This window comes from Lycorma delicatula, chromosome 4 (assembly GCF_047948215.1).
Source record: "Lycorma delicatula isolate Av1 chromosome 4, ASM4794821v1, whole genome shotgun sequence".
NCBI classification, from domain to species: Eukaryota; Metazoa; Arthropoda; class Insecta; order Hemiptera; family Fulgoridae; genus Lycorma; species Lycorma delicatula.
Genome location: NC_134458.1, coordinates 65,655,238 through 65,668,032, shown reverse-complemented (window position 1 = coordinate 65,668,032; position 12,795 = coordinate 65,655,238). Strand labels below are relative to the sequence as shown.

General features: G+C 32.4%; 1 protein-coding gene across 1 annotated transcript in view; it reads right to left on the bottom strand.

The window, feature by feature from the left end:
- Wsck (tyrosine-protein kinase Wsck) overlaps positions 1–12,795 on the bottom strand; it is a 58,541-nt gene that overhangs the window by 22,522 nt on the left and 23,224 nt on the right. The window contains exons 5-7 of the mRNA XM_075363212.1: positions 11,930–12,131; positions 10,258–10,424; positions 3,288–3,489 (exon numbers count right to left, since the gene is read on the bottom strand). Of these exons, the coding sequence (XP_075219327.1) occupies positions 3,288–3,489; positions 10,258–10,424; positions 11,930–12,131 (571 nt within the window). The remainder of the gene's footprint in view (positions 1–3,287; positions 3,490–10,257; positions 10,425–11,929; positions 12,132–12,795) is intronic.

The following is a 12,795-nucleotide window of genomic DNA, read 5'->3' as shown; positions in this document are numbered from 1 at the left end:
TAGAATTCACAGTTAGACCAGTTGGGACAGTTTGACCAGTTACACACGTGCACTTTCACATTTTCATCGTGAACAGCTGTTGGCAGCCTTCTGCTTCATTTGTCATCCAATGACTCTCTACCATCTATAAACCGCTTCCACCACATATAAGTTGTAGTATGAGATGCAGCTTCATCACTGAATACTTGCTGCATCATAGAATAAATTTCAACAAAAAGTTTTTGAAGTCGAACACAAAATTTTATCGCACTTCTCTGTTCCATGTCATAAGCTCACACAAGGTCACATCAAAACGTACGTGGCTGAATATTACTCAAAACTGGAGTGACAAAACATGATGAAATTTTATACACACACTCGTCAGACATCTTACAACATAATTTTTTGGTTGTCCGAGAAATGGTGTTACTTATATCGACTACAGAAATCTAGTTCAGGAACTCTGTGTATTATATACACAAGGTCTGTTCAAAATTTTTCCATTCAAAGAACTTAAAAAAAGTCAACTTAACTAACGGTTTCAGATCTAGTTCTCTTGCAATTGCACATACAAGCAGTAATTACATTGCTAAAAACATTTTTCATCGTTCTCTTTTAGAATAGCAACCAGCAATCCTGTTGCATACATCATTAGTCCTCCCAGCTTTCAAACTAGGGTCCTTTCAGCAGCATTTTCACCTTGGGGAACAATCAGAAATTACAAGCAACTATGTCTGGTGAGTCTAGTGAATCTGAGGAATTCCATGCTTGACCAAGAACTACTGGATTAGATGTGATGAATGGACGAGTGCATTATCATAATTTAAATGCCACTTGTGCAATTAAGAGGTCTAGCCTCTTGCACTGAAATGCACCTTGAAGATAATGTATAACTTCCAGTACTTACCAGATTAATCACCATATGCTTACTAAAGTTTATGATTACTTATACTTCACATACCGATCATTAATGCCAAATCAATGAATTGTGCAAACCAAATAGAATAAAACTTTAATATAATGGCCTCAGCTGTTATAATAATTTAGATGTAACATTATTTTTTTAAGTCCTGTTAAACTGTATTGAGGTTCAAAAAACATCATAAAATTTTTACTTAACATTTTATTTAAATGTATTGGTAATCAGATTTTTACACATTTTGTTGATCATTTTAAAGGATTTTTAAATGTAATTTAAATTAAAGAATCATTTTAATGTAATTTTTTTAATCATTAATTATTTCAATGTACATTTTAAAGCTTTAACATTCAATTTCCTTAGCAAAAAATTGTGAAATGAAACAAAAAGCAAGGATCTAAACATAACAGGTGAGCAGACATGAAATACAACAGATGTGTCGTTGAAAAACAGAAAAATTCTACTTTTTGTCGACAGTAGTTCAATCTACTCAAAATTAAACAAATAATTATCTCATCTACAATACATTAAGTATTTAAGTTCTTTTGCTGATAAACTGTATAAGCATCCTGTATCCTTCAGACAAAATATCATCAAAAGCCCAGTGCCACTACTGAAAGCAGCGGTAAAAAATTTAATATGATTTTTTAATATTTTTTTTTATTTAATCTTCTGCACAGATCTGTGAATCCCATTACAATTTGTTTATTAGATGTAATAAAATCTCTGGATGGCTCTTACAATAATGTAATGTATTAGACAAGACATGCCTTGGGAAGTAAAACCCTCTAATGCTAATTTACCTGACAGTATAGAGAAGGTGAAGATGATTTGCTGTTCTAAGATCAGATTATACAAGTCACTGTGAAAAATTTGGTAATGAGCTCAACTCCTATGTGTCAGTGGATGACCAGGTATAAACATTTCAAGTTTTGAATGGTTTAAAAATTGTAGACGTAAAAGCAATTGTAGCATAAAAGCAGAAGGTAGTGCTGAATAATAGACTGAACAAGAGTTGATGACATTTGTCTGACATAACAGTAGGTAATGGAGCTATTGAAACCATTTCATGATGTGAAATCATGAACACCAGTATCAGAACAGAGAAGTTTAAAAACACATTGTATGGAATACAGCATGATTATTATTACTATTTTACATAGAATAAAGGTAAATAAATGAAATATAATACTAAAACGCAAAAAAAAAGCTATGTAAAAGAAAATCAAAATAAAACCCAAAAGCATAACAAAATGATTTACCATAAATAAAAAGACAAAATATGAACTTTTTGTTTTTCACCTGAAACTAATAAAAATAACTTGAGAAAGTAAAGTTCAATGAAAAAAATATATATAATCAGGCAATTACTCTGCAATAATTTAAAGAAATAAAAATAAATTTCTTAATAATCTTTGATACTGCATACACTAAATTTTAAAAAACCCAATGAACATTTCTTTTTAACAAACAAGGAATACTTTAAAATATCATTAATAGTAATAAAACAATTATCTTCTATATGATTTAATCTTATGAAAACATTGTTCACAAATAATATCCATTTGAAAGAAATTACAATGCTCTTCTAATAAGCAATGTCTATTCAAAAACATCAGACCTTAGGGCATTAGAACAAAAACTCACATATCAGTTAACAGCTTTTACTTCCTTCAAAATATGATCACTGAAACTTGACATACTTAACCTTTCCCTCTTTTCCTTTCAATTACAACCCGTTAGTGGAATTTTTAGACTTTAATACACCCAGAAATCACAGAGCCATAACAAAAGTGTAAGATGGTTGTAATTAAATTGCAAAAATTTCAATAACATCAAAATTTTAGCTACAGAGGTTGATCTACAAGGGTATGTATTACTCTCCACAAACTTCAATCACTTTTGAAATGTTAAAAGCATTCTTCCATTTACGTTAACTCCCACATCACTGTCACTCAATGTATACTAAAATCTAACATATTACTTTTTCTTTGGAAAAACTATATAATAGTAATATTGTTAAACATATTCTGTCATCATGCACAAAATAACAATGCATCAGAAGCATTTAACACAATTAAACATAAAACTACATGATGATTACTGATTTCACAGCAGAGGTTAAAAAAGATTATCCCTGCGTAAAAAAGTTATGAACAATTTTATGCTATGTGCTGCCTCTTTAATCCGACTGCTTCTAAAGGAAAAAATAGTTGGGTGCTTTCTTAACGAACAACAGATATCAAGCATCTCTCCTACTATATATACTCCAACCTGCTAAATAAGAATATGAACATAAAAATATTATTTGTATACATAACAAATGAAGACAGCAAATGAAAAGGTATTAAACATTAACAATAAAATTTACTTCACAGGGACTAATTACCTTCAACAACATAAATAATAGATGACAATGGAAGACCTCTTTGTTGAACAACACCTTTAAATACAGCACCAAATTGACCTTGACAAAGTACATCACCTTTTATTTCTAAAACTGATCTAGGGATACTCCATACCTGCTGCTGTAATTTTTCATAATAATTAACTCTTTCATCTAGTTCCTCCGGAATATAGCCATCATTTACCTATAAATAATACATAATGTAAAATTCACATCAGATAAGGTGATTAAAATCTATTCAGAACAGTGACTGGATCAACTCAAATGATAGTACGGGTTAAGCAACTTGGAAGTACACATCAGGCAGACCAAGCAAATTATATTCTAAATAATTTTTTTATATTTTATCGTTTTTTATTCTTTCCTTCTGAACTTTAGTTCAATTAAAATAAATGGGTATATAGAAAATAAAATACTAACAAAAACAGTTATAAATTAAATTAAAAAAATTTAAGACTTTTAAAGCAGAAAATACATCCTAATGACTTATTACAAAAGAAAGAGAAAAAATTCTGTAAAAGGAATTCCTATTAGTTCCAAATATTTCTGGATATATCTTCATTACACAAGGATGCAAGAAGAAACATTTCTTTTAATTATTATATATACTGTAGTTATATGTTTTGCTTCATGCCGACTAGTGCGATGCTAACCTGTACAAAATCATGGGGAGCTACAGACATAGCACCTCCATACATGCTCCCCCCACTAAGCCAGGCCTCTTCTGCTGTTGAGCACACAGCACCCCATCACAACAGCACAGCACTATACCATGCACCTGCGACTATATAAGCAGTGACACAGGAAGGCATTTGCTCTTGGACAGCATCAAGAGAAGAAGTCCTAGCTGGCCCCATGTGGAACCTCCCAGCAGATGCCAACATCCCTGCAGGAGCATCAGGTCTGGTCAGCTTGCCAAGGGAGCCGCTGGGTGCTAATACCACATTTCCATCCTGCCTGCTGGGCTTCTAGCAACATGGCACGCAGCACAACTAATGGGGCTACCAGCAGGAGCCAGCCCAACATGGGATCATCTGGCAGGGGACCATATTCCCGTCGAAGCAGTAGGCCTGGCCAGCCAATCACAAAGCCGGACAAACACTGCTCAGGGAGAACCACCTTAGCCGCAATTTTGGCATATTAATTATATACACATACAAATACAAAGAGATGCAAGTCTTATTCTTAGTTCAACTAATTATTTAATAATTAATCATTCAATGGATAAGTTTTACTTCCCCTCAGGAGCTGATACAGGATCATATTTCTAACTGGGTAATACCCCAATTAAATGTTTCAAGTAATAGTAATTTGCATAAACATCTGTACTGGCAACCTTGGTCATGGGCTCAAGAGTCCAGGTTGTGTCGATCAGTCGACCTGCATATCTGGTGCTTTGCTCTGGTATGTAGTATCACAGTAGGGGTACAACTCACTGTTATGGATTTAACTACAGGATAAGCAGATTAGTTAATAGAATAACTTGCTGTGTGATTACGTAATAATTAATGTAATTTTTAGGGCATATTATCATAGTTGATAGTAATTAGTAGTAGTAACAAGTGCGTGCTGTTGGAGGAAAACCCCCTGTTGCTGAAATAGTTTGGTACTGCATCTCTTGAAGAGTGTCCTGGCAGAGAGATTTTAAAAACAAGGGATCTTGGTTGCTAGTTTGGTGATGGGCTGGCAATCGGACTCTGGCAAATATGTGGGCAAACCTGGTGAGTGGTCTGTGTGTACAGTCCAGTCTCTTGGCGTAGAAATGGATTTCTTCATCGGGGGCTTGGAAGGAGTCCCAGCACTATGACAGGTACTATGTGCAGGTGTTCCCCTGGTGGTTTATGCTGTATGGCCAGCGGTGCAAGAAGAGAGACGACCAATGCAAGGAGTGTCGGTAGGGATACAGCCTTTTTAAAGGCTAAGGCCAGAAGAGTAGGTAGTTAACAGACTAACATTGCCTGGACATCCCTCTCCCCTCTCATGGTTCACACTATAACCTGGAAAGCGGCAGTCGCTGCCATGTCTGTGGTAACGAGCATTATTAGCGGCTGGGCATTCATATCCAGATGGCGAACTCACCCGTTCTATTCTGGTAGGGGACCCAGTGATGTTAGGCACATATACAGTGCAAGGTTTCAGGGTAATATAGAGCCGAGCATGACTTCTCTTGTATGCAGTTATCAGGCTTTTCTTCAGTTTTGCGAGACCCACATGGAGGGTTCTTGAGAAGGTGCTCTTCATGTGTGGTAGACCAGCGAGTGTACAGTGTCCAAGGGGAACGATGGGGATCTTGTGAGCCCTGTTGACTCTCTATGCACACTTTCTATTACAATGAATATCCAAGGAATAATATATGGAAAGTCAACTATAAGTTTTAGGTTTGTTTGGTGCTCTTGCGTTTTTCTTTTTAGTTTCATTGTATTTGCTGCGGCTGTTTATGTATTTCAGAATATTGTTTCATTACTTGTTTTTGTACTTGTTAGGTTGTTTGATTGATTTTGAGTTATGCCCAGTTTTTGTTTCCTGGACATAATTATCTTTTGCCAGGTAACCCAGTCAAGAATGGAGAGCCAGAGACAGTGACAACCATATCGTGTAGAAACACAATATAGCATATGGCAATATAGCATATGGGTGTGCAAAGATGAAGGTGAGAAAACCAGATGGCATGACAATAAAGGTGTTTGCCAGTGACACGTTGCATAACGCCAACTGGCATAGTGTAGTCAATGCAGCTGGACTGTGAAGTACACAGCTGAAAGGATGTTCAGGGTTCAATACCCGAGGATGAAGAAGGAGCTAGAAGTGTACATCTATCTCGACAAAGAGGACCAGAGGAAGGCCAAAGTTGCCTTAATGGAAGAGGCTCATTACTGATGAACTCGTTTTGTTGACATTCAATCGATGAACAAGAACCTATTGAGCAGAATCCAAAACTGTAAAGGACTGAATTTCTTTGGAGAAAAAATAATTTCATTTGACATCCTTCCTATGAGTTTTAATCCAGTATCTTTTCTCAACAAATTTTAGCTGAATTAAATCAAATAATTTTTTCTGATTAGATGTAGCATCCATCTTAAAATACCTAAACCTTAAAGTGCAGAATAAAAACAATAAATATACCATAACAAATCGTACATCATTAATACAGCTGTAAATACTCAAGATGTCCTTATCCACTGACCAATACATTCTTTTTCTAATGGTTTTGTAACCATGCCAGTTACAAAATTAACTTACAATGACTTCTTTTCATAAACTATAAAACATTTTTTTCATTGTTTCTAGTCAATATTAAGTTTTATAACTCCATAAAAAGACTAGTAAGAAGTAAAATTTGCTTTTTTTTTTAATTTTGAATGGTAACTGAAAAGTTATCAGCACTTAGCACACCAATGTTATCAACAATCACAATATACTACAGTAGCAACAGATATAACAAAAATAATTCATAAGCTAAGTCTGTAAGACAATGACACAACTGAATGTCCATGTATTAGATACTAATTACTGCCAACAGCAAGTTTTCTTTCTTCAAAATATAAAGAATCAGCGATTCAAAAGCTTTTTGTCTTTAAGCATAGTGCGACACAAAATTAAGCTGTTCCCGTGCATAACCATGAAAAATGACACAGAAACATCAAATGACAACAAAACATATAAAAATATGAGAAGCTTCCAGGTGCATCAAAGGTCGTACACCATGTCCGAACAGCAAGTAACTATACTTGAAGTTAACAATCACTAAGGAGCAAGGCTGTTTCTTTAGGGACTGAAATAAATGTTTATACCCACACAAATAGGTGGAAGATGCCCAAGAGTAGCTTAAGAGCGAATTTAAGAAAATAAAATTGTAGTGAAAGTCATGAATAAAAGTACATAATCATAATTTTATACATCGATAAATCAATATAATAAATAAATAAAATTATTATTAATAAGAGAGTAATTAAACTAAACTCACTACTTAAGAGACATCTTATGATCCTTGGATCATTTTCAGTCAACTTTTCATTGAAACTTAGTAAATTATTAATGTAGCAATAATATTTAATATAAAAAGAGGTAACTTCTATCTGACTTCTCATATAATTCTGATGTAGGTACACAAACGTCATTCTCTCAAAAGCATTCTACTTGATTCCTTTATGATGTCACAGCCATAAGTAAGGTCAAAAGTACAGAAATCATGTGTCTGAATTCTTAACATCACAGCCTACAGTTCATACAGAAGGCTGTAAACTACTTTTCTACCAAAAACACAATATCCTACTTGCTTAGTCATCATGACATCACAGCAAAGGAGAGAAATATTATCAATGTGAAAGTATATTCACCACAAGGCTACTACACTTTCACAAAGATAAGGAATCAGTTAGAAATTCAGTTTACTGTTTTACGAATCTGTAATATAAAACTTTTTTATTCTTCAACATATTATCATATAAAAGAATTTTAGTATTAAACAGCCACATTTTCCCATTAGAAATGAAATAATAATAATGAACGATTAAAAACCAAGTCTATCACACGCATTACAGACAACAAATGCTAAAGTACAGTTTGCAAATATACTTTGTATTTTGTCAAATAAAAATGCTGTCTAAGATTCTTGTCTGAAACAACACACTTTTCAAAATTTTCACAAATGAAAACCATCAAAATCACTGTTAAAAACTACTCTTCTAATTTTCATATAAATTAAGTTATGAATAAAGATAATAAGTTATGAAAAATTAAGAAAAGGTTACTCCACAGCATGAATTATTTTAAGTTCTAAGTAAAAGCCTACAAGAAGTTGAACCTACAATAAAAAATATATAACATGACGAAGTTTAAAATAAGCTTTTATACTGGCCTCTTTCAATAGTTTTAATTCATCTTGACAGAAAACTTAAATCAAAATATCTGTTTAATTTTTAACAATTTATTAACCGCGAAGACAACACTGATTTACGGAATATTTTAATCGAAAATTGCTACCGTTTCAAATAATTTAACTGGTAATTTAAAACAATACCGTTTTAAATTTGATACAAACAATAATATTGTTTTTATTTGAATAATTTAAAACAATATTAGGTAACATCCTCAACCTTAACCTTTTTCAAATTGAAGTAAATATATTGTATAATTAATAAAAATACAAGTTTCAAAAGTCAAAAGAATGAAATTACCTCATTATTCTTCCTCAGAATCTGTAACAGCAGTAGCGTTGTTATCAGCTGTTTTGAGCAACCATCATATAGCCAGAAAACAGTGAAGCAAGACTGGACCATAAATGATGTACTCGGGTCTTGTAGTCCCTGTATTTTCTTTTGAAAAAAATCTGTGAGATGACCATGCAAGTGGTGCCCTACCAAGGAACGTTTGAACGCACTTCTAGCCATGCATCTCGATTGTCTGTGTATGAGCTCCCACGTCCGGATGTATGAAATTATATTTGTGATTCATCGCTAAATGTTGGTAGTCCTCGTGTTGCAAACAATTATATGTCTTCCAGCAATCGCTAACAATTATTGTACCGGAAAGAATATACATTTGTATGATAGACAATAAGGTGGCGTGTGTGATAGCCGGTGTAGCTAACTCTACAAGATATTATACTGTTAAAAGTAAAAATTGTTAAAATTGATTTGGGAAAAAAGATCTGAAATAGTAATTTGGATTTACAGGGTGTACAAAAAAAGAATATCGGTATTTATCGGTTTTACAGGACCCTTACTGAAATCCAATTGTTTGCGTACATAAAAATAAACACCTATACATATAACTTATCGTATATAATTTTTATTTTCAACAATAATCAGATGAGGTTAGCGAGCAAAGCAAGCATAGGTTATGTTTGATTAGATTATGCTGATTCCGTGTAATGACATATCACACACTATATTAATATAATCTAACCAAATATAAACTACGCTTGCTTCACTTGCTAACTTCATCTAATTAACGTTAGATATACAAATTATATATATATTTGACCTATTTAGGTGGTCAGTAGACAACTTCATTGTATGCTGACTATATGACGGGAGTTGCCCAAAACAGCTGATAACAACACTACTGCCATTATAGATTCTGAAGAAGAATACAAGGTAATTTCACTCTTTGCAACCTTTGAAACTTGTATTTTTATTAATTATATAACATATTTTTCAACATACTTCAATTTGAAAAAGATTAAGGTTGAGGATGTTCTGGCTCACAATTACCCAATATTATTGTTCAAATTAATTTTTATGTGTAGATTTACTGTTTATAAATACTCTATATTCCTTATTTTTCATCTGTTGTTTTAGATTTATTGGTTTATAATGTAAAAATAAACTTTATATCAATGGAATTTTCTGTTTCTGATTCCATCCAAAAATAACATATATAATACGTTTCAGGATCCCCTTTTGTAGAAAACGTATATTGTTTATTTTTTTTTACATTCTCTTTCTTCTCTCAAAGTACTTTATCATTCATTATTGAGACATTGTCATTCTGCTCACATTTATACTTCAGAAACATGAATTCTTTTTCTATTAAACTAATATTACTAGATGTTGGAAGTGCCATAGTCTGCAGTCCAATAAGATCGATTTATCCATATATCATCACAATAAACTACCTATACATGAAATTTTTCCAGTTGTGGCTGAAAAGGAAAGCGCATTATGAATACCTCTATTACTGACCATGAAAAACCTTCAGGTGTAGCTCCTTATAGTAAAAGAGAATAATTTTAACAAGATATCCAGTATACAACTGAACAAATGGTGCAGGAGCTGTGGGATTCAGATGCAAAACATTCTGGGCCTTATAAAAACTATGACAAATGAGACATGATTTTGTCACCAAATGCAACAGAAAAAATATTAGGCTCTTGTAATAATCAAGCTCATTAGTAAAGGTGCATTTAATTATGCAACCGTAAAAATTTTAAAACTATTCTGTCACTCACAACTTCTATAATGGGTCCTTGAAGAGTTAATTCTTGACGATAAGGTGCACGTCTACGTCTGTATGATAATCGTCTTCTAATTACAAAGTATGTTACAAATAAACCACACAACAATAAAGCTGATAAAACAATTGCCACCAAAAGATAGGATGTAAGATCAAGCTGACCTGCGAAAAGAACACAATACAATTAATTAATATCCTCTAAAGAGTTAAAATTTTTCAGTTACAATAACATCACACCACTATGTAAATAAAACCTTTAAATCGCCTGTTTCCTTCTGCTTTCACTTTTAGTTTCTCGAAACTGCACATCACTAATTCTAATGAAATCATCTTTTTCTAATACAAATCTTTATTTTTGTAACCCCAGTATCAATCCCTCTGTATTTTGTAAAGCTTTATTAGAGATGAAAGACTGGTGAAAGAACCAAGAAGCATTTTTTTTATTGAGGTCTTATTTAAAAATTACAGTTTAGTGTATAACTTCACTACACAGATTCACATCCTCATACTCAAATTTGTCTTGCTCATACTTCTTCAAAGATACAATTGTGCTAAGTTATATTCACAGCAGAATGCTACATTGAAAAGTTACATTCTATTCTTGAAAGAACCTAGATATGGCTCCTAGAATTAAAATGCTAAATAGATTTTTTATATATTACTTTAATTATATTTACTACAAAAGTTAGATCAGAATTCAGAAAATCATCCTAATACAAGAACTCTACAATCATGAAATCAATTGTTATATACTGTTTTCAGCAAGGATAACAAGGCTGCGTCAAAGGAAGTGCTGCCAAGCCATATTTTGACCCAGTTCTGTGATAGGATGTTCCATGTAATGTCCCTGGCTCCTAATTCTTCCAAATTAACTTTGTGAATACTTTCAATGAGACTAACAAAAGGGTTAAATTTTTATCACAAACCAAGACACAAAAATTTGAAACCTGATTCCAAGAGTCCTGAACATATTTACCTTACTATAAAAAAAAAATAAGTCACTGCTTCAAAATTACAGGGCACAAAGGACAACATCCTCTGGAGGCTAAGCTCTACAGGTCGGTAGCCTAGTTGTGGGCAATAAGCCACATCCCTGTTTGGTTTTAATTAGTGAAGTGGTATAGAAATATGTAGATTTTAGTGAGGAAGTTTAACATGATTTTTAATACTAACTCAACAAATGGATGTTCAGTAGAAATAATAATGAACAAAAATATATAGCAGAGTAAATTATTTAAAACAGTGAAAAAATTATTTCAGCCACTTACTTAAGACGCATTTGCAGTTCATTTTGGCAGAAACAAGGTAGCATAGAGAAGGTCATATGTGTGATTCCTTGGATCAAACTTCACATTTCTTAACTTATCATCTCTTTCGTATCTTATTAGGTTAAGTTAAAATCCATTCATAAGTTCTTTGGAGCATTTAAATAGTAGTGTCCCTTTTCCTCTCATATTAAATAATATTATAATATCCTAAGTTTAAAGGGAGTAGATTCTATCAAAACTATAGTGCAGCAATTTCAACAGCTCCGATAGGTAGCCATCTGGGCCAATAGCCATTAGGTAATAAACAAAGCATCAGGTAATAAACAAAACTTTTCATTCTGATAACTACCAGACTTAAGTTTATAAGATAAAAGAAAAAAGTATAATATATTAGCTCACCATCATCATCAATTGCATTATTAGTGAGGACCATAATCCCAGTATTCCTTTTACTTCCTTGAGAATAGGCAAATTTTGTAATTCCTTGAAATGTACTTTTTACAGCAACAACAATACGAATTTTTTCTGTAGAACCAAATGCAGGATTGAAAAACCTACCATATGTATGATCATCTCCAACAACAAAATCCTTTTTCACTTGCTATATACACAGAAAAGAAAATCAAACATAAAAGAATACTTCACAGATACTGAATTGCATAATGAATTATATAATAAAAAATAACATAAGTATAACATACAAAAAATCCAATGCAATTTCAAATTTTACTAATTATTTTATGCATCACCCTGCTTATAACGCACTACTCTCAGTGTAAGTAAAAAAAATTGAGATATTAACAAATTAGAACTGGTTTTGTCTAAGCGTTAATTAAATTAAGAATTGATAATTACCAAATATGAAGTTACTTTATCATTTACAAGTTCAAAAGTACACAAGATTCAGTTTTCATAAAGAATATTTTAAGAAAAAAATTGTTAAACTTTAAAGGTAAAAAATAAAAATTGAATCTGCTTTGTAAGAAATATTGATAACTTTCATAGCTTCTAAGCTTACTTGGATCTTAGATTTATACTAATCTCTATCAGTAAACAATAATATGGCTAACAATAGACACTTGAGATTTTTTTAAATTTTGTCTCCGTCTTAGACGGTCAAAAAAATATATATATAATGCACACCACATAAAACATGTTCAGTATTACACTATTTTATTAAAAACCTCTTCAACAGCAATAATGTGTCGCTTATACTTACGAAAACAACAAATATGTTTTTTTGTTTTTTTTTGCAATTACTTCCA